Below are 22,565 nucleotides of genomic sequence, written 5' to 3' on the forward strand. Positions count from 1 at the left end.
CAGCATACCACCAAGAAGGACAAACCACATCCAACCGGATTAACTGTGGACGCAAGAGGAAGCTGTCTGAAAGGGATGTTCGGTTGCTAACCCGGATTGTATCCAAAAAACATAAAACCACGGCTGCCCAAATCACGGCAGAATTAAATGTGCACCTCAACTCTCCTGTTTCCACCAGAACTGTCCGTCGGGAGCTCCACAGGGTCAATATACACGGCCGGGCTGCTATAGCCAAACCTTTGGTCACTCGTGCCAATGCCAAACGTCGGTTTCAATGGTGCAAGGAGCGCAAATCTTGGGCTGTGGACAATGTGAAACATGTATTGTTCTCTGATGAGTCCACCTTTACTGTTTTCCCCACATCCGGGAGAGTTACGGTGTGGAGAAGCCCCAAAGAAGCGTACCACCCAGACTGTTGCATGCCCAGAGTGAAGCATGGGGGTGGATCAGTGATGGTTTGGGCTGCCATATCATGGCATTCCCTTGGCCCAATACTTGTGCTAGATGGGCGCGTCACTGCCAAGGACTACCGAACCATTCTGGAGGACCATGTGCATCCAATGGTTCAAACATTGTATCCTGAAGGCGGTGCCGTGTATCAGGATGACAATGCACCAATACACACAGCAAGACTGGTGAAAGATTGGTTTGATGAACATGAAAGTGAAGTTGAACATCTCCCATGGCCTGCACAGTCACCAGATCTAAATATTATTGAGCCACTTTGGGGTGTTTTGGAGAAGCGAGTCAGGAAACGTTTTCCTCCACCAGCATCACGTAGTGACCTGGCCACTATCCTGCTATATTTCCAAGACGAATTGACGCTGTATTGGCCGCAAAAGGAGGCCCTACACCATACTAATAAATTATTGTGGTCTAAAACCAGGTGTTTCAGTTTCATTGTCCAACCCCTAGATAGATAGTAGATAGATAGATAGATAGATAGATAGATAGATAGATAGATAGATAGATAGATAGATAGATAGATAGATAGATAGATAGATAGATAGATAGATAGATAGATAGATAGATAGATAGATAGAAGCCTCCAAGATGCTTTTGTTTAGAAGAGCCTTGTTCATGATCCTTGATTTAGTCCTCTGTTGCTTTTTTGCAGCTTCAACCAAATTGCCTCCAACTGTGAAAAAAGAAGAGGATCCCACAGATGCGTTCTATCAGCAAGCACTGGCTGGCTTTATGCTGGTGTTAAATGAGGAAGGAGACATGATCTTTCTCTCAGACAATGTCAGCAAATACATCGGCATTACACAGGTTAGTGCAGTCCAGGCTTGGGATGCTTCCCTGTGGATATTTATATACTTTATTAGTATCATCAATTATATAAAAGAGAAGGATTTAAAACCCTCTAGTGCTTGCCCTGACCTCTAGAAGATCTAGAGAGCTATAAAATATCAACTTTGTCTCTGACAGTTTAAAGGACATACAAGTTGGTTATCACAACATTATGTCAACAGTTACAGACAGATGATTTTTGCACCTTAAGCACATTTGCTTTTTTAAACATTAATTAAACTACTTGATTGATTGTGATCATTTCTGATATTTGTGATGGTATCTAGATGGAGATGCTTGGTCAAAGTGTGTATGACTTTGTGCACCCTTGTGACCAAGAGGAGCTAAGGGACCTTCTTACTACTAAACCAGGTAAAATAAAGATTTAAGTTTTAAGTAGGTACTTATTCTAACCTATATCATTGTACATGCATAGCTTAAAAATAAGGTCAGAAACTTTAAGTCTAAACATCATTTTTTTTCAAGTTTGTTACATTCTAACATGTTTTAATAAAATACAAGGTATTTATTGTAGCTGGTTCAGAATAAAACCAAAAAAAAAAAAAAAAAAATTGATTCTAAAAGACAGCTCTTCTTTCCTCTTATTAAATCTCCTTGTTAATTTAAAAAGCTCCACCTCATGCACCAGCATTCTAGCTTGAGTGTATTTGTTTGGATTTGTCGTTTTAAATCAGCTAGCATTTGTGAGTTTTAGCCAGTATTTGAAATGTTTCTTCAACCTGTTTTCTTTATAGGATTGTTAAAGAAGAAGTCAGAGAGCTGTACAGAGTACGACTTCTTCCTGAGACTGAAAAGCACACTCACAACCCACGGAAAAACAGTGAACATGAAGTCTGCCACCTGGAAGGTAATGCAACGCTGACTCTGCAATATAAAAACCATCACAGCTAAAACATGGGTACAGTAAAGCTCACTTTACATAGATTTAAAGGAAGGAAGAAGACAGTGAGTGTTTTCTCCTGTTTTTTTGTCTGTTAGTTTTAATAAATGACTTGGCATTAGGAGCTTCCTTCTTGCATAGCAGTTTTTGAAGATGTTTAGCATGTTTAACTGCACATAAAAGTTTTTTTTTTTCTTTTTTCACGATTCAGTCGTGTTCAATTGGAGGTTATCTCTATCTCCCCTGCTGCTACCCACAATTAAGGAGAGCTGAATCAGTGATTGTTTCTTTTTACCTGCCACAGGCTGGGTCTTGAGTGCACTATTGTGTGCCATCCATGATCATCCACCTCCTGTGCAGGCACCCTGACCATTAAGCGGAGGTTGTAATTGCCCAGAGGCGAGGCAATTACAAATCCCCTTACGTCCATTACGGTTCTGAAAAAACATACAAATGGCACGCCATAGAGGTGGCTCTAAATACAGAGCTTATAATGGCGATAAAACACAACACAACAACGTCCATTACGGCACTATTCACCTCCTAGCAATAACATAGAGATGTTAAAAATCCCAACAACAAAGCTGCACCAGCTATACTTATCCAAGGACAAAACACACTATCATATTATTACCATATTGGTTTTATTGGGGTAGTCAGAATAGTCCACAACCCAATCATCTCATCAGTGGGGGTCCCTTTATTAATAAATAGACTGTAGAGGGTTTGCAAAGTGTACAGATGCACTACACTGTATGACATGGTATGCTATATAGCTAATAAATTAATGTCCATGCCAGATGAATGTACCTAAAAAAGTGCTTAGTACTTTTATATTGCTGTTTGATTTCCCCCCCCCTTTTTTTCTCCCCCTTTAGCGCATCCAATTGTTCAATTTGCATCGTGCTTCCTCTCTGTCTATGCCGAACCCTGCCCTGACCGAGGAGATCGAAGCTAACCCATATATCCCCTCCAAAACATGAGCAGCAGCCAGATGCATTTTTGCCACCCACACATTGATGAGTTTGGTGCCACCTAGTGTTGCATGCGGAGAGACACACCCTAAGGGCACTCCTCCTCATCTCTTGTGCAGGTGCCTCTAATCAGCCGGCAGAGGTTGTAATCGCATTCTGACAGAGAGAGACCCACATCCGGTTATTTGTCCTACCCCCTTAATTTGTCCTATCTGTCATATTTTTGTCCTATTTTCACAAAACCCACAATAAACTTCAGAAAGTTGTATTTGTTTTTGGGCAAAGACCTGATCTAATTATTCAAGTCAAAGGGGAGCAGAAATAATTTCCATGTCAATTTATATTGCTAATTAATTTAGCAAAATATAGGAATTTAGGAATCCCTAGTGAAGGAATTACCAGTTCACAAATCCTTGCATTACTCAAATAAAAATGCTGTAAATAGTAATTATTCGTCACCTAATGTTTTGTGCTTTTCTGTCGCCTTATGCAGGTGGTTCACTGCACAGGCCACTTACAGATGTTAAGCAGTGAAGTGGACAGCTTTTCTCCTGCTGGACGCTACATGACTCTACTGTGTGAGCCCATCCCCCATCCTAGCAGTGTGGAGTTCCCTCTGGACAGCAGCACTCTCCTTACACGCCACAACATGGACCTGACCTTTACCCAATGCGACAGCCGGTGAGCACACAGCACCACACTGTGGAAATTACTTTTGCAGTACTTGTAAGAACTTCATACATGCTTGACAAAACCGAGCTTACATGCAACTGACCTTCACCGCCCCCTTCCCCCCACCATCTCAAACACACACACCAGTACTATATTGAGAAGGTAAACATTTATTAACCGTTCAAACTTTAACTCTGTTTAATCTGCTGCACATTTAAAAAAAAAACTGCAGCAAGAAAACTACTTTCATAGAACAAAGATATCATGTTTGTCAGTCAGTTGTTTATTTATTTTATGGGATGAGGTTGGGAAATATAAAAAATGCTTTTTGGAAAATGCATCTAATTAAATGTAAATGAGTTTAGGAAATTTAGCAAATTAATTGAAAGCCCTTAATAAAAAAAAATGTTTTTACAATTTTGCAGTGCAATCAGTGATTTGTGGACCTGTATTTGGGCTTAAAATGTGCAAACATAGTTAAGATAAAATGGATTGACACAATAGTTTAAATTAAGGAGCATCAGAAAATGTTCACAATACATATTAAACAGGTGATGTAATAATGTTTGGTTATAAAATAAGCTTCTAGAAAAAAGATTTAAAGCTTGCCTGTTTTTCAGGGAAAAAAAATCAGTAGTTCAAAAGTTTAAGAATAGATTTTCTTTGTAAGTGATTTCATGGGTGTTTTCACACTTTACAGAGCATAATAAAACGTTTAGGAAATTCCGAGACATTTAAGTCAGTGAATGGCAACGTCTGAAACACACTACTAAATGCCAGTGATTTAAATCCCTTCACTGATACTGCATTAAAAACTTTACTGCTTCAGTGATGGATATTGCTACTTGGACTCAGGACTGCTCAGACAAATTATCGTCACTGCATGTACAAATGCTAGAAAGCCTGAAATGCCTTCAATAGCTCAATCTCTTCTGAAATTGACTGATGTGCAGTTGAGCTAAACTTCTTTTGATCTAGAAACATAAATTTTGACTTTTGCACAGGAATACCCCTTGAACAGGGTCAATCCATTGTTTGGTTTCATTTTCTGGGGTTTAGGTCACAGGCTGCAGCATCAATTTAGGATAGTCATGCATAAACAAAGTTAATGATAGTTCACATTTCCACCATATTTTATCTTAAAAATGTATCAGTTTTAAGGACGTTGATTTAATATGCCAATTCAGTTTTGCAGTTTAGTGCAATGTATGTGTCTTACATGTTTTTTAAATTAATGGTGCACACCAAGATGGCACAGAGTATAGCTGCTGTGTTGCGAGCTTCCTCCAGTTTTTATTTTAGTTTTTTATTTAGTTTTTTATAATTCTCTATATGTTACTTTTTTATGTTACTTTTTTTTTAAATGCATAAAGTGTGCATTTAAGGTTGTAATAGTTACCCAAAACAACACATGAACTCTGTACTTTCTTGGCCTAACTGTTTATTTTGGATTTTGTAAAGACAAGAAGTTAACTTTTTAACCAGTTAAAATGTCAATAAATCATCTGCGATACACACATAATTATTAAGTGACATGTTTTTAATGTTAAAAATAAAAAAGTTTCTATTTACAGGACATTTTTCTGAAGCTGTAATTTCTTAGCAACTGTTTGTCCACAGGGTAACTGAGCTTATTGGATACGACCCTCGTAATTTGATTGGCCGATCAGCCTATAAGTTTTTCCATGTGCTGGATTTTGATCATATGACAAGGAGCTTCAATATCTGTAAGTAACTGTGTATAGATGGCAAACCATTAAATCCTGAAACTTTATGTATTTTTGACAAGTAATCAAAGTTGTTCTTTCCTCTTATAAATCTAAGAGTCAGTATAGCCAGACGGATCCTTATTATTTACATCAGCAATCCCCAACCTTTTTGCACCACGGATCAGTTTCATATAGGATATAATTTCACTGACCGGGGTGGGGGAGGGGGAGGATTTAAAATAGAATAACTATACTGCTCACAAATGAGCTTTTTTCACTGCAGTGATACGCTGCTTCCACCTAGGGGTGATATGAGACGATAAACACCCGTGTGTTGGAAATGGAAGCAGTGTTTTCATTGCTGATGTAGCAATCTCTAATTATTTATTCTTTCTGTGCGGCCCGGTAATAAATGACCCATGGACCGGTACTGGTCAGCGGTCCGGTGGTTGGGGACAACTGATTTACATTATATACTGTTTTTAAAGACCTTCCATTATAGATATATCTTTACAGCCTACATTATAGACAGGTTCACACTCCTAAATCCTAAGGATCATTAATAGATCACTCATCATAAACTGCCTACACTGTAGAGACCTACTGATTGGCATATAATTAACATCTCCAGCAAATAATTTACAGCTCAACAGATCATGAGGGCGGCACGGTGGCTAAGTGGGTAGCACTGTTGCCTCACAGCAAGAAGGTCCTGGGTTCGATCCCCAGGTGGGGCGGTCCGGGTCCTTTCTGTGTGGAGTTTGCATGTTCTCTCCGTGTCTACGTGGGTTTCCTCCGGGGCTCCGGTTTCCTCCCACAGTCCAAAAACATGCACGTGAGGTGAATTGGAAATACTAAATTGTCCATGACTGTGTTCCATATAACCTTGTGAACTGATAAACCTTTTGTAACTAGTAACTACCGTTTCTGTCATGAATGTAACCGAAGTGTAAAACATGACGTTAAAATCCTAATAAACAAACAAACAACAGATCATGAATACATAAAAAAGCCATGGTATAAAGAACTACAAATCAACAGATAATAAAACTATTTCGATGGAGGCCTCTCGATCAACAGACCATTAACACCTACATTATGATGACCTACCAATGGACAGATCATATAGGCCTGACATATTAAGACCTTGCATGCTGAGCATTTTGATTGCATAGATGAGAATGTCAAGTGCAGTTGTTTGATTTTGGACACTAAGGTAAAACACTTTGCTCTTTCACAGTAATTGCTAAAGGTCAGGTGTGCACCAGCCATTACCGCTTCTTAGCTTTTAATGGAGGATATGTCTGGATGAAGACACAAGCCACTGTTCTTTACAACAGCAAGACCTCCCAGCCTGAATCCATAATGTGCCTCAACTTCATCCTTAGGTACTTCCACTTCTCTTACTTCTCTCTGTTGTTTCACCCTACAGCATCATCTTTCCAAGAACCAAAAGTTCCACAAACATGTATAAATATTGACTCATGTCTGAGTGATGTTTTTGTTTCTGTTAGCGGAGTGGAAGAGGCAGACACCGTTTTATCCCTGGAGCAGACACGCACATCAGATCATGACTGTCAGAGTGATATGGAGACAAATGACTCGGAGGATGAGTTCAGCAGCAGTAGCAGTAGTGGGGAGCTCTTCCTTCAAATGAAAGATGATCCCGAAGATCTGCTGCAGCTGACACCAGCCCCAGGGGATGCCATCATCCCACTGACAGGTGGAGCACTCTTACATTTCTTATGTTATTGAAGGGTTATATAATAAGACATTTAGAGAGCCAGTACAGTTGTTGTCTTGCACTCTCAGGTTTCTTATAGAATATATGGCCAAAAGTATTTGCACACCTTACCATGAGCTTGTTGAACTTCTCATTTTAAAAACAAATTGTATTAAAATATATAGTGACTTCGAAGTGATTCTGTGGAAATCAAACCCATCACAACCCTGGTCTGTTTAAAGTGGTGCTAAAACATAAAAATAAATGCATTTGTATAATAAACTGCAGCCTTATCAAACAGTCTCGACTGTATGGACAGCACTTCTTTAATAGGCATGTTATTAGCCTTAAATGTATAAATATAGAACTGTAGAATTATCAAAGTGGGCTATGCTCTCTAGGTCGGCATTTGGTAGTGTCTGTGTTCAGTTAATGTGCAGTTTATAGGCTGCTTAGACAAGATTGTAATAAGAACTGGTTGGATTTGCATTTCTTACGTTTACAGTGTGACATTACATATGTTGTTCTTTTTTGCAGATGATATGGAGTTTTCCTTTGCCCCACCATCCAGCCCAAATACAGTACCTGCATGTCCGAAAGACCTATGTAGCCCCAAACTGCGGCAGCTGTTGTCACCCATATTCGACAATCCTTCCCCTGCCTCATCCACTCTGGTAAGTCAAACACTAGAGAATGTCTTGGGTGATCATGTTTAAGTTTTGCATCCTCTACAAGCTGCAGTCTTTAAACAATAATTAACAGGAATGCCAAAACAGTTCAGAGTTGAAATAAAATACTATTATCACATGATGCTCTTTCTAACTATTTAACATACTGTAAATTTGGTGAAATTTATCATTTAAACAATTTATATAAAATGAGGTAAAATTTATCGTAATCACAGATGGCCAGCAGTTACTTCATTATAGAATTTCTGTAAAATGTATGATTATTATTTAATATTATTTATTTTGGTCATTTCCTATGAGTTTTGTTTTGCTAATTAGTTTTATCCATCTTGGACTCTAAATTCCAGAGTAAAAGTATATACAAAGGGTTACATGTTCTCCAATATGCTTGTTGTCAATTTCTGTAGTGTAGTGGTTATCACGTTCGCCTAGGAGAGTTGTAGCCTAGCGGTTAAGGTACTGGACTAGTAATCAAAAGGTAGCTGGTTCAAGCCCCACCACTGCCAGGTTGCTGCTGCTGGGCCCTTGAGCAAGGCCCTTAATTGCTCAGACTGTATACTGTCTCTCTACTGTAAGTCGCTTTGGATAAAGGCGTCTGCTGAATGCCGAAAATGTAAACGTTGTGTTTTCTGTATTATGTGCTATACGATTAATTGCCGTTGTTAATGTGGCCCTTAGAGCTCCGGCGATGAGTTTTTAATGGACACAGGAGATGTGGAGAAGTTCTTTTCCATTAAACCAGTGGAGAATACAGCTCAGACAACGCTGGTCAATGTAAGTTTTTGCTCCACTGCACTACATCAGTGAAATAACTTGAATATCTGATCTATAATAATTGTAACCTTTTTTTTTTTTCTTCTCTCTTGTTCTCTCACTAAGCAGGATATGACTGAGATGGATTTGGACATGTTGGCTCCATATATTTCCATGGATGATGACTTCCAGTTGTCCTTTCTGCCCCAGCTGGATGAAACAAATGTAAACATGGATGAAGTGTTAATCACTACCATTACATTAAGGAAAAGGTAACATTTCAAAACATATTTCTCTATCTGCAGTGTAACTAGCAGTTTTGCAGTTGAAATGGATAAATGTTGTGAACTGACCTCTGGCTTTCTGTGCTGATCATTAACAGAAATCTGAAAGAGGAAGATGAGGACCTGCCCTCTCTAACAACCATTCAGGAGAAAAGACAGAACTGTTCTTTGGAAGATGAGTTCCTGCTTGCACATGCCTCTCTGGTAATGAGATAACAGCTTGTTGTTATCATTGTTTGTTTGTAGCTTTTTTTGTATTTTATTTACATTTACATTACAATTTTGAATACCTCTGCCGTGTGACAGCATTGCCCAAGGAGAGCTGTGTGCATGTTTCTTTCTGATACATGTAAAAAAGCAGCTTTTTTCACTTGCCAGCAACTTAAATGAGCACTTGATATGCATTCTGTATTTCTTCTACACTATTTTACTTTACAGTAGCAGTTGCTGTTAAAACATCAGACACAACCAGCTGGGTCTGTTGAGTGTCTGGCCTGGCCAGTGACCCCACTAAAACGTGAACTTGGGTCTTAAACTTGAACAGTGGTGGGCTGGCGCATTAGACTGCTGCTTTATGAAGCATCTGCTTGCACTACTGTTATTTCCAAGTGTACACATTAGACCTTTTTTTTTTTTAAATAGCAACAAGAATTAAATCTCCACGCAAATGACTATACCACTAGGGTCCTGTTGCACAGTAATTTAACTTAAGTATCCAAAATATTATACTGTCAATATTTTTAATTAAACATGTATTATGGTCAGAACTATTGAAGTGTTAATAGTTGTTTCTTTATTTTTAACAGACATTAAAACATAGAGCAATACTCTAAGTTGCACATTTTGATGACAGTTTTTGTGAGTCACTTCAGAGTTTTAACATCCAGCTGGTCCAGTCTAAATACTTAAAAGTTTGAGAATGATCATACATCAGTTTTAGTCATCAGTGAAAGCCAATTACACGATCACTTAAACAATTGAATTACAGCAGAAATATTAGTGTATATTTAAAAATAATAAGAATCATCATATTTGTTTCATTTGGCAGGGTATGCCACATGAGGAAAGTTCTGTAAAAAGCACTATGAATTGCTCTTAGCTAAACATAAAAGAGCAAAATAATAGTATTTAAAAACTACTTGTTATTTTTGTGTTTAGGGTCAGACACACCTGCAGCTTTCAGATGCTTCAGAGGAGCATAAGCCACCACCATGGAAGCAAAATCATCTTCTGACTGACAACGACCCGTTGTTGGGAGCTACACAGACACTGAGTGATACAGCAGGTACACAAGTACTTTATAACTATAGTATGCCCCAATAGGAAAGCAGGCCACACTGCCACAGCATCGATGAACACACTAAAATCCAACAATTTACACTCCCGTTGTTCAGATTATTACTTTTTAATACATCTTTTCATGCTTCAAATAGTAAATTCAGCATAACACAACACCAGGTTGAGCTTAAAATGTGAAAGCAAAAACACAGAATCATTAGTTTACTAAACACCCTCTAGATGGTGGTGGTGGACCGTCATTTTTTCTCCTTTATGCAGGAAAGTTGTGTGACAATTCATGTCAGTAAAACAAGTGAGAGTTAGAGAATCTTTATACATAAAATATATGTTAATTTATTGTATGTGTATAAACAAGAACTCTAAGTCTTTTTTTTCCTTAGCCTAATGGTACTGTTTTTGTCTCATTTCTCACCAACAGCTCTGATGAGGGACTCCTCATCCAAGCCTCCTGATTTAATGGCTCATGTAGTTGGGACTAAATCATCACTGACGTGAAAGGAAAATTGCACTATGAAGCTAAAACCCTGGTGCTAGGATTAAGGATGACATTATTTCTCTGTCTTCTTAATATTAATCACAATACTTGAAACACAATTCAATAATACTTTTGATCAAGTACGACCTCATCAGAAATAGAATTGTACAAGTGTCATTAATGGAGATTCTTTATATCTGTTTTTCTTTCAAGAAAACAGCAGAAACAGCAGTGGGTAATCAGAACTTAGTTTAGCTTATCAGTTTGAATTGCAGTCGTCCGACCAGAACTTGACATCGTGCATCATGGAAAGATTACACACAGTGGGACTTTCCCTCAACATCCTTTGTAATGTACATCACATTATTCTCAGGAACAGCCGGCTTGTAGTGTGAAATATATCTGTCTGAACACCTTGCTTAAAGCCTGATACCATACAGAACTCAGTATCAAAAGAGATTTAGTAGGGAAACTTGCACAGAATTTGGTAACGGCTAGACAGAGACCTTTGACAATGGTGCAAAAGTGAATGTGGTCAAAACTGCAGCTCAGCTGGTTTGGCTTTTCATGTCTGCATGCCTGTGCACATCTCAGCATTGGGCAATCTCAACCCTGCCATGTTCTTGTAAATAACCTTTCAATTGCTCAGTCTGAAATAACATGAGTAATTTCATATCTTGTTTCATATACTTTGTAATGTACGGCTACATTTCTGATCAATGCCATAGATGACGAACACAATATATGTATTTTTTTTCTAAAGCATTTTATATACTTTTGCATATACAAATTATACATTTAAATTTTTTGTCTGTAGTAAGCTTTCTCTGTGTCATGAAGAAAGTAGATATGAGTAATAGCTCATCTCATTTTGTATCATGTGTGATTTTACTGTAGTTTCTGTGTGGCAGTAAAATTTGTAAACAGCAGCTTAGCAAATTGGGGAATGAAAAAATGTAAAGCAATGTATTTGTTATATAGCTTTTTACATTTAATCAAAACCATATTAATGTTTGATCTTAGGTTAAACATCATTAACGGTAATATGTTACATTGTGGCTATGTTCTTAGTATTAAGGTGTGGGGGGGAGGTAGAGGGTGTTTTTAAGTTCATAGGCCTTACATGCTAAGTAGCAAAACTAGGCTTGCATGTTTTTTACATTTCATTGTTGCATTTATTTCTAAACTCATGTATGTCTTGTTTTTGATCCTTTTCATGTATGTCTTGAATGAAATGTATTAATAAATACAATAAAAAGATTTATTGTGTTCATGAAACCTGTCCAGATAAGTGTAATTCATTACTGTAATTCTTCTGTTTTCTTACTCCTATGCTTTCTTTTTATGCCAGTATGGTTATATAATGGATTTTCAAGTGATACAGCAGAAAAAAAGTTAATGTTGACATAAACAATGGCGTATGGATCTGTTGATAGAAGTCCTGCAAAGCAGAACTGGCCCCGCTCTCATGATCTCTTACTCCACACATTTAAATGTTTAAACATCTTGAGCCTTTAAGCATGTTCATCTGCTTGACAACACTTAATGGGCTGTGGTTAGAAAGCAGGCCCTGGTCATCTCAGGGATGCTGTGTAGAGGGTGGTGGTGGCTCAGCAATTAAGGTAGTGGACTAGTAATCAGAAGGTCATTGATTCAGGCCCCACTACCACCATTGTTGGGCCCCTCGGCCAGGCCTGTAAAACCTAATTGTTTGCACTTTAATTAAGTACAAAGTCGTCTTTGGATAAAATGCTGTAAACATAACTGAATGTGTTAATGTGATATTAGCTGTTATGCAATACATGACAAATAAACAATAAGTTTAAAAACTAGTTTTAATATTATCAAATTCAAAATGATTTAGCAATTCACCATACATAACCATTAATATATATCTCTGTTATATACAAATATAAAAAATTTTACCTTTACACTAACATTAGATTACTCTTCTAAGATAAAGCCAAAAGCAGTTTGTTTATATAGCAAATGTGCACATTCTTAAGTTCACACACAAAGAAATGGAAGTTCTGAAATGAATTTTTGCTTGTTGCTGGATGGGACCCTCAGTGGGTTGCACTGTCGGTGCTCTGAGGTGGTCTGAAGATACAAAATTGTGTGTGAAGGGGTTTGACATTCAGTTTGAACTGATGAATGTGTAACCTGTAAATACATGTCCTGTCATGAATGTTACCAAAGTGTAAAACATGATGTTAAAATCCTAAAAAACAAACAAACAAACATGGGGGGAAATAAACATACTAAAAATACACAATATGTACCCTTGGGGGTATAACCCCAGCTCCAAGCAAAGGTCCATTTTCAAAAGTGCACTCCCTCCTATAAGCAGCATGGGTGAATAGAATACAAGGCTTTAGGTGGAAGATAAGGGTTTACGCAGTAGTACATTATATATATTATTACACATGGTAAATAAAAGCGTTTTAGTTAATTGTACTGCAGATAAGAAACAACATACAAGACATGGTATAAAGGTAAAGCATTTCTCAGGCCTGTAGGGTAGAAACAACCCAAGAAATCAAACCTGAGCACCTGGGCAAGAAAAAGTATATTCCTCTAATCCATCTACTATACTCACATGCAGTCATATAAGATTTAATCCTCTAATGTGACGTCTGTGTTATTACATTCCAAGAGACTACAGAGGTCTAGTTCCCTCACTGAGGGCAACAATAAACGTCTTGTGAAAACATTACCACAATCAACATCATTATATACAGTATGTTACACATTGGCATTATTATTTGCCCCCTTTAAATATGATTTTATTGTTATTAGAAACATTTTTAAAAAACCCTACACCTATGGGCATAAAGCACTGGCATTTCTAGTGCAAAGGAACTAACAATCAATAGCCCTAAGGTGAGTTAGATGTCTTTTTCAACAGAAAGTGCAATGTGGGAGGCTTGTGCTTCCACTTCATTATCCCCATTTGCAAAGCGATGCTGTCGCCGCTCCTCATACGGCGGCGGAGCCTCTGGACTGTGATTGGAAGTATCTGTGCAGTTAGTGGAATCTGACTGAATGAGGGATGATATGGGGCTGTGCTCCGACGATGCCAGGAGAAGTTGAGTGGGTCCACGTAAGGGTGGAAGACGCTGACCCCAACTGCCATACACCGCCTCTTCATATGTAGGTAGAGACACTGGCAAGCCATCCACCACCAGGTCCAACTGATCTGATGATCGCCTGTTGAATAAGGGTAACCATGACAACATGCACTGTTCTGTCAAGCTAAAAACACAGACTGTGAAAGCAGCACATAATGAGGCCAAAATTATATGGACACCTGAACTTTTACACATTTATTTTACTTATTTTTAAGAGGATCGGGGTATGGGTTAACTGCAATTCAGCCACAAGTGCATTAGTAATGTGCAATAGGATAGGTGTAATTTGATATACATGGTTCAGGTTCATTCTGGAGGTAAAAAACAGTAAAGATGACAGGGTTTTATGTGGGCCAGTTAAGTTCTTTAACATTTTTGGACTTCACATAATGTTTTGGGTCACTGTAATATAGACAATACCACACTAAAAGTTACTAATGACCCACTCTGTTGTCAAGGTTTATCCTAAATGTTGCATGATTGTATGCTTCATTATACACACTTCTAAGTAAAAATGTCCAAATACTTTCAGCCATGTAGTGTAGACCTGTACAGTAATGGCTTAAATAATAACCAAGATGATTTTAACTGTTTAATCAGTCACTTCTAGAGTGGTTTATTAACTTATAAAAACTGTTATTGTTATTATTATTATGCCATCAGAGCCATCAAGTCGAGTCCAACTCCTTTCTCCATAATATCCTGTCTTTAGGCTTCGTAATGTTCCTCTTATTGTATCCATACATCTTGTTGCTGGCCATTAACATTAACGAAAACATTAACTCACACTGTGCATGAAAAACAGCTTTAGTTTCTAGAAATTAAAGAGGATCTCTTTCAATTGATAAATAGAATACAGGAGCAGCAAATGGCCAGAAGTCAGTAATTTTATCCCCACAAACTTTATCTGCATGGTAGGTGTAGCTAATAAAATAATCAATTAATGTATATAGCAGATAGGTGTACCTAACAAAGTGCTTGTTAAGTGTGTTAGTTTGGCTAAACAATGATCTGCTTGTCTAATTGTTTTTTAATTGATCATATTTCTGAAACTAATTACTTAATTAATACTAGCAGCAGCTATAAAGATTATACTGATGAAATTTTAACGCACCTTTGTGAATGGCAGGGGTAAAGCCGGGACTTGACAACCATGCAGGCTGTGGTGGTAAGAAGGAAGATAGAAACACCGACGGCAGTGGTAGCCACACTTGGGATTGAATTTGTCACTCTGTCTTCATATTTAGCATGTCCCGCTGTAAAAAAATACACATACACTTTTATTCTATTAAACTTTATACTGTATATAAACATACTCAGGGTGTCATGCAAAGGTTTTGGTCATGCATTGTTGATTTTCCAAGTAAACACATGTTAAAACATACTGTTTATTTGCTGAATGTATTTTTACATAACATTTACCAATAAATAACAACAAATTATATAATTCGCAGGAAATATAATATTTGAGTTTGTCTATTTTATTGAGCGTATTGGACATCTCATTTTAAAACCATGGGCATTTTGTCGTCCTCCCTTTTGCATTCATTACAGCTTCCACTCTTCTAAGAAGTCCTGACCCAATATTTTTATTGTGGAGTAACACTGATGCTGGATGAGACAGCCTGGCTCACAATCAACATTACAATGAATCACAAAGGCATTTGATGGGACTGAGGTCAGGGCTTAGTGCAAGCCACTGGACACTTGTCAACTGGTGGCCACACCAAGATTATCAAACCATGACTTTACAGACTTTGCTTCATGCAAAGGCAAGACAAGGCAAGGCAAGGCAAGTTTATTTGTATAGCACCTTTCATACACAGTGGCAATTCAAAGTGCTTTACATAAGGAAAAAAAATTAATTAAAAGCATTAAAACATTCCTGAGATCTAAAACCTCAGAAAGACTTCTTGCAAACATTTAGTTTAAGAGAGATAAAAAAAAATTAAGGACATGAAAAATTAAAAGAAATTATTGTAAAGTATAACCTACAATTTAGGGAATATGAAATTAAAACAAGAGAGATAAAAAATTAAGAACATGAAAACTAAAAGAAAATATAGTAAAATATACACTACAATTTAGAAGAGCATGAAAAACTAAAAGAAATATGGTAAAATGAGGGTAATGGCAAAAATTTCGAGCTCAATCATAGGCACAAGAAAAAAGAAATGTTTTTAACCTGGATTTAAAGATTTCTACATTTGAGGAACATCTAATATCTCCTGGCAGTCTGTTCCAGTTATATGCAGCCCAACAGCTAAATGCTGCTTCACCATGTTTAGTTTGGACTCTGGGCTCAACTAGCTGACCTGAGTCCATGGATCTAAGAGATCTACTGGGTTTATATTCTCTAAACATTTCTGAGATGTATTCTGGGCCGAACCCATTCAGTGATTTATAGACCAGTAGCAGCACTTTAAATTCTATTCTGTAACTAACTGGAAGCCAGTGTAGAGATTTTAGAACTGGAGTGATGTGCTCAGTTCTCTTTGTCTTAGTTAAAACTCTAGCAGCAGCGTTCTGAATGAGCTGTAACTGTTTAATGGTCTTTTTGGGAAGTCCAGTTAAGAGACCATTACAATAGTCCATCCTACTGGAGATGAAAGCATGGATCAGCTTCTCTAGGTCTTGTTGGCACACTAGACCCTTGATTTTGGCTATATTTCTAAGATGGTAGAAGGCTGTTTTGGTGATGGTTTTTATATGGCTGGTGAATGTGAGATCTGAGTCTATTAGAACGCCAAGATTTCGGACTTGGTCTTTGGTTTTTAGAGCCCGGGAACTGAGGTGTTCACTGACACTGGTCCTCTTTTCTTTGCTACCAAACACAACAATCTCTGTTTTGTCCTTATTTAACTGTAAAAAATTCTGGCTCATCCAGTTATTGATGTCCTCCAGACACTGACACAGTGAATCTATTGGGCTGTAATCATCTGGTGAGAGAGCCAGATATATCTGTGTGTCATCTGCATAACTATGGTAATCAATGTTGTTATCCTGTAGCATTTGGCCTAATGGCAGCATATAAAGATTGAACAGAAGAGGTCCGAGAACTGATCCCTGGGGGATTCCACATGTCATAGCCACCCTGTCGGATTCACAGCTGCCAATAGTGACGAAGTAACTCCGGTCTTCTAAATAAGACCTGAACCAATTAAGGGGCACAGTCATGCTGGAACAAGAACAAAAGCAGTTGTTGTACCTAAAACAAGTAGTTCTTTCCCAAAAATGTGTGTCCAATTCCTATAGCGTCCTAAAAACAACAGGGACATGCCATACTTCAAGTCTTTTTCCACCACTTGTGTCGACATCTAAAAAAGACAGTAGGGTTTGTAGGAGTTGCCACAGTTTCAAGGTGATACCACATCTGACCTTTTTCTTCTGCAGACAAGGTTTGTTTGTTTATTAGGATTTTAACGTCATATTTTACACTTTGGTTACATTCATGACAGGAACGGTAGTTACTCATTACACAAGGTTCATCAGTTCACACAAGGTTATAGCAAACACATGGACAATTTAGTATCTCCAATTTGCACCTGGAGTAAACCCACGCAGACACGAGGAGAACATGCAAACTCCACACAGAAAGGACCCGGACCGCCCCACCTGGGGATCGTACCCAGGACCTTCTTGCTGTGAGGCGACAGTGTTACCCACTTAGCCACTGCCTCAGACAAGGCCATTTGTGGATGTACAGTGCCTGACCAAGCTGGTGAGCTAAAGCAACAGACTGTTTAAAAGCAGTTCTGTTAAAATTCCTTGCAATGTAAAAATTATCCTGTGCTGATTACATGATAACAGTGGCAGAAAGAGAATATTAGAAAGAAGCCAATTTATTTTCACAGTCCTATGTCCATATCAATTTACAAAGATTTACCAGAACCTTCATTGCTGGCCTGAACAGGATGTCATATGATCGTACTGCACTTGTAACGGAGACAGGAAATGATGGCAACTTTAGGGAAAGTGTCGGTACAAGTGGTTGATTAAAAGACTTTGAAATCTATGACGCAGTGGATTTTAAAGTCTTTAAATGCATCACAGAAAAATAAATCTTGGTTAGAATGGTAACTTTGCTAACTTCCCGTTTATACTGTCGGTTTCCTGCCTCTGTGTGGCTTTAGCTCAAAAAGAGGAAGCAAACTGACTGTGAGAGTGAAGTGTCAAACTTCTGGCTTTCACTTCCTTCTGATAATCTAAAAAGTTTATGTAGGTCATTTACTAAAAAAGAAATGAAACATTTGTGCCTACAGAATGATCATCTAACCAAAATGTAAAACTGTAAATGGATGAAAGTAAAATGTTCAGGTCTTCTCTCCACAAAATGCATGAAAAATCCAGCCGCTACAGCATTTTATTTTAAAGCCCACAATTTAATAATGTGTCTATTGTGCAACAGAAGCATTCAATGTCAAACAAATACTGCCAAGCCTTTTACCTGAAATAGGTGCACAGATGGGTCCCCTAGGGCTCCACTGGCCTTTGTGGCACTTGGAATGAAGACCCCTGGGTGGCAAGACGTAGCCCGGTTCACAGAAATAGTAGATGATGCTCTTCGGAGGAAAGCCTTTACATGGCGAGGGTTTACAGTGGAAACCGCCATGCTCTGGCATAATCGGGTGAGAGCAGTTCTGACCTGCAAACATTAGATATGAGCATGTAGATTCAAATTTATATTACTTTCATTAACAAACAAAACTAAAATCCTAGTTTGCATCAGTGCACTAAAAATGCAATGATTCCTATTTAATGTTAGCTCAACAAAGCTAAGATCTAGAAGTCTTAATTTCGAAAACAAGGTTATGCTATTAAGAATGGTCAACTGGGCCATTTGCGTTATGGCTCTCTGTGAGACTGAGCCACTCTGCCATGTTTAAAACAGTTCTTCATGAGGGAATTTGAGGAGAAATTTGTGAAAAGTGATGCAGATGGATATGTTGATCTTGTGATGTTAGGTGGAACTGTGGAACTGCATGTTCTTTATGAAATTCTGCAAAATTCAGCACATTTGCAGAATTCCTGATAAAATATACCTGATTGTGCCATAAAATCTTTCAATTTCATATGGAATCACAAAATACCCTGTGGCAAACAGAAAGCTCTAATTCTTGTTATTCAGTTATACAGTTTTATAAGGGAAATTAGCTGGTGTCTAGCAAGAGAACTTGTTTTAATTTGCCTAACCAGTCCAATCAGCAAATGTGGTTACAGTTAATCATTTAAAAGAGAATTACCTGTAATGATTTGTGTTAGGGCAGACAGGATGAAGAGTCCATAGCCCAGGACAGCATGTAAACATGGCCACAGGTGCAGTTGCTGTGCAGACATCAAAGACACTTGTCCTAGAGGCACAAAAATAAGAAGCCATGTAACATTATACATTATCATGAATGACACTGTCAATAAATGATTTGAAAATGTTGTAATTAATTCTGAAAAATAAAGTCCAACCTATATAGTATGTTAAGGGCAGAATATGCTGATGCACAGCCTCTGCATGAAGTATTCAATGGCAGAAGTAAGATCTGTGGGAACCGCACTATGGTTTAATTTACCAAAAAAGGAGGGGCAGAATCATGCACAGCTAAACTTGCAACAGATGGCTTAACAAACACCACACCCTAACCATGACCATAAGAGCAAAGACCCTACCAAGCCCTCAGAGAGACTGCTTAAAAGAAAAAGAGCAGCTAAATATGACAGGAACCTGCCGTGTCTGCACTGAAAATGTCCAGAACTCACTACTGACTTTATCACAGACTGGACTGAATAATGAAAACTCAAACTGTTTTTTCCTTTTCACTAGTTATAAGTTTTAGTTTAAATATTTGTGTGTGTGTGCATGGTTTGTTTAAATCCAATTCATTCAAATTATCCTCCAAGAAGGATGGGTCCCTGCTGAATCTGGTTCCTCTCAAGGTTTCTTCCTGTAACTTTAGGGGTGTTTTTCCTTGCCACTGTTGCCCTTGGCTTGCTTAACAGGGATTTTTGGTCTGTCCGTCCTGGATGCTGTAAAGTTGCTTTGAGACACTATCTATTGTAAAAAAGGGCTACAGAAAAGAATTTACGTGACTTAAAAAAATAGGTCATTGACGAGTCTGGTGTAAAAATGCAAACACTGAACTTGTGTAGTGTCGAAATGACTAGCTGCTGTGCCACAACTTCCTGAACAGACGTGTGAAAGTAATATAAAGAGGTGAACCGAAATATAAACATGGCAGAATGGCTTTGACATGCCAATCTAAATGCCAAGATGCATTCATCCTGTAGTGTTTTGAATTGTAAAGTGCACATTAGACCACAATGTAGGCGGCTGGCAACCAAGTAATGATAACAATGACAAGAATTTATAAAAAAACAAGGGTGACAGTGGCAGAGCTGGTATAGTTAGTGACAAAAAATGGAGACATGGTTAGATTCTCTCCGAGCATGTTTAGTGAGCTTTGCATGTTCTCCAAATGTCCTCATAGGTTTTTTTGTGTGTACTCCAGGTTCCACCCACTTTACAAAATCATGTAAAAGGTGGCTGACTGCTAATTTCAAATGAATGTGTGAATGAATGCTGACCTGCAATGAATTGTGACCTGTCCAAGGCAGATTTGTGCCTTGTGGCCAGAGTTTCCAGGTGGCACTGGAACAGCTACGACCTTGAACAAGTGCTTTGCACAAAAAAAAAAAACTAAACTTGATTTTTGGTTATTTTTTCTAGAAAAATGGAACAGAATGGAAAAATAATAAATCAAGAAAACAGCAAAGGTAATCAATAAGATTTAACCTGAGGCCAAGTTCTATTTGGGTGAAAAATACTTTACAGACTGAAACAGGCTTATTCTGGGTCCAAAGTCACCTGGATACACTGGTTTTAGGTGGAAAGGCAACATTACAAACTTACACATCCGCTCAAACTGTCAAACCTAAAGTCAAAACCACTACTGGCACATTCTAGGAGATATGAAAAACCAATACATATATCTTGAGAAAACACAGTGTGTTCTTACAAACAGTAAACAGTGACAAAATTAGGATCCAGTTTAATTGTGTTTAAATTTAGCATTTAAAAGGTCCAGACAATTAATGTGATTAGAGAGCAGTAGTTCTTTGTTTTTTTATTGATTTAAATGTTCATGGTTTAAATGGTTGGCACAGTGGCTAAGTGGGTAACACTGTCGCCTCACAGCAAGAGGGTCCTGGGTTCGATCCCCAGGTGGGGCGGTCCGGGTGCTTTCTGTGTGGAGTTTGCATGTTCTCCCCGTGTCCGCGTGGGTTTCCTCCCACAGTCCAAAGACGTGCAAGGCAAGTGAGATGAATTGGAGACACTAAATTGTCCATGACCGTGTTCGATATAACCTTGTGTAATGAGTAACTACCGTTCCTGTCATGAATGTAATCAAAGTGTAAAACATGATGTTAACATCCTAATAAACAAACATATATATACATCTAATTTATTTAGCAGTTGCCACTATATTATATATTCTCAATTTTTCCAGTTCTGCACAGACAATATTTAACTAGCTTTACTGACTGGCTACATGCTTGTCTTTAAAATAAAATTAGGAATTCATATAAGTTTGTAAAGAACCGAATTCTTTCATTCTTAGTAAGATGTTGCATTAAAAACCAAGCTGAATATATTGCCAGTCTATCTGTCACTCATTCACTCATTCACTCATCAACTAAGGGCGACTTAAGTGTAGCCAGTCCTTCAACATCTGAATCTCAATCATCAAATATATTTTACACATCTATTAAGAAATAATTCAGTATCAGACAATTTAACCGGGCGTTAATTAATTAATGGCCCTTTATTTCACATGTAGTTTGGCATCATTTCAGAGGTGCCAATGCAGTCAACATAACTAACCGTGTACATTAATAATCGAACACTGAACAATACTGTGGACGATCAAAACAATATAAACGTTTAAATGCGCATGTGCAGACGTCTCAAGATTTTAAAATTTTATACTGAAGAGTTTAATGTTGCGCACAGAGGCAACACCAACAATGCATTTAAATACTTAATAACGCTTACCTGCCGACGCACCAAAGAATCGAGAAACAGCGGTTAAATTTCCCCTTTTTAACCACAGATGTACTAATGCATTGTAGATTACTATCGTCAGTTTTGGAATCGACTCCCACTCTCAGTCGGCAGTAACGCGAATCTTTAATCGCTGGGATGCGATTCAACAAGTGCATCTATTTCAGAGGCGCTATCAGATGACTCACCGCTCATCTGCGTTACCATGAACCACACGACTCTCGATTGGCTGCCCAACTCGCGCTGTCACGAAAAGCATGTTTCTGATTGGTTGGCACAAAGACAGAACACTGTCTAAAAAAAAAGACGCCCACACAAGCCGTCAGAACGCCTAATTCTGGAAATACGCACCACATGAAAATAGGTGAAAATATTGCCAAACTGTATGTTTTTATATTATAATGGGCGCACACAAAATGTCAAGCTGTCTACGGGTATTAAAGTAATTCAGGTTTAATATGTAATGGGAAAACAACTCGGTAAGCCTACTGGTTTATTAATGAGGCGGGATGCTGATGTGGTCAGCGGAAGCAAAAATACAAACCGTGCCAAAAGTGTTGTAATGACAGAGACATTATGTTCCTGCTCAGCGTTCACGTAACATTTACG

At 38.1% G+C, this 22,565-nt stretch overlaps 2 protein-coding genes across 3 annotated transcripts in view; one reads left to right on the plus strand and one right to left on the minus strand.

Moving 5' to 3' along the window:
* hif1al (hypoxia inducible factor 1 subunit alpha, like) overlaps positions 1-12,050 on the plus strand; it is a 45,731-nt gene extending 33,681 nt beyond the window's left edge. For both annotated transcript variants that reach the window (XM_063016585.1, XM_063016583.1), the window contains exons 3-15: positions 1,118-1,272; positions 1,581-1,665; positions 2,049-2,161; positions 3,662-3,849; positions 5,461-5,567; positions 6,790-6,937; positions 7,064-7,272; positions 7,810-7,946; positions 8,640-8,735; positions 8,844-8,986; positions 9,097-9,202; positions 10,157-10,283; positions 10,716-12,050. In XM_063016585.1, the coding sequence (XP_062872655.1) occupies positions 1,118-1,272; positions 1,581-1,665; positions 2,049-2,161; positions 3,662-3,849; positions 5,461-5,567; positions 6,790-6,937; positions 7,064-7,272; positions 7,810-7,946; positions 8,640-8,735; positions 8,844-8,986; positions 9,097-9,202; positions 10,157-10,283; positions 10,716-10,792 (1,691 nt within the window). In that variant the 3' untranslated portion in view covers positions 10,793-12,050. The remainder of the gene's footprint in view (positions 1-1,117; positions 1,273-1,580; positions 1,666-2,048; positions 2,162-3,661; positions 3,850-5,460; positions 5,568-6,789; positions 6,938-7,063; positions 7,273-7,809; positions 7,947-8,639; positions 8,736-8,843; positions 8,987-9,096; positions 9,203-10,156; positions 10,284-10,715) is intronic.
* Positions 12,051-12,589: 539 nt separating this feature from the next.
* Positions 12,590-22,118, minus strand: zgc:152863 (uncharacterized protein LOC562658 homolog). Its single transcript, XM_063016586.1, has 5 exons — positions 21,948-22,118; positions 19,147-19,254; positions 18,351-18,548; positions 15,018-15,159; positions 12,590-13,982 (listed from the first exon to the last, which is right to left on the minus strand). The coding sequence occupies exons 2-5, from the start codon at positions 19,238-19,240 to the stop codon at positions 13,661-13,663; spliced, it is 756 nt and encodes a 251-aa protein (XP_062872656.1). The 5' UTR covers positions 19,241-19,254; positions 21,948-22,118; the 3' UTR covers positions 12,590-13,660.
* Positions 22,119-22,565: the final 447 nt, after the last annotated feature.

This window comes from Trichomycterus rosablanca, chromosome 20 (assembly GCF_030014385.1).
Source record: "Trichomycterus rosablanca isolate fTriRos1 chromosome 20, fTriRos1.hap1, whole genome shotgun sequence".
Lineage (NCBI taxonomy): Eukaryota > Metazoa > Chordata > Actinopteri > Siluriformes > Trichomycteridae > Trichomycterus > Trichomycterus rosablanca.

Coding starts and splice junctions, on each gene's coding strand:
- zgc:152863 (XM_063016586.1), bottom strand. CDS start 19,240: ATGTCTGCACAGCAACTGCACCTGTGGCCATGTTTACATGCTGTCCTG. Junction 18,549..19,146: donor CCTAACACAAATCATTACAG/GTAATTCTCTTT, acceptor TAATGTTTGCAG/GTCAGAACTGCTCTCACCCG. Junction 13,983..15,017: donor TACCCCTGCCATTCACAAAG/GTGCGTTAAAAT, acceptor CTTATTCAACAG/GCGATCATCAGATCAGTTGG.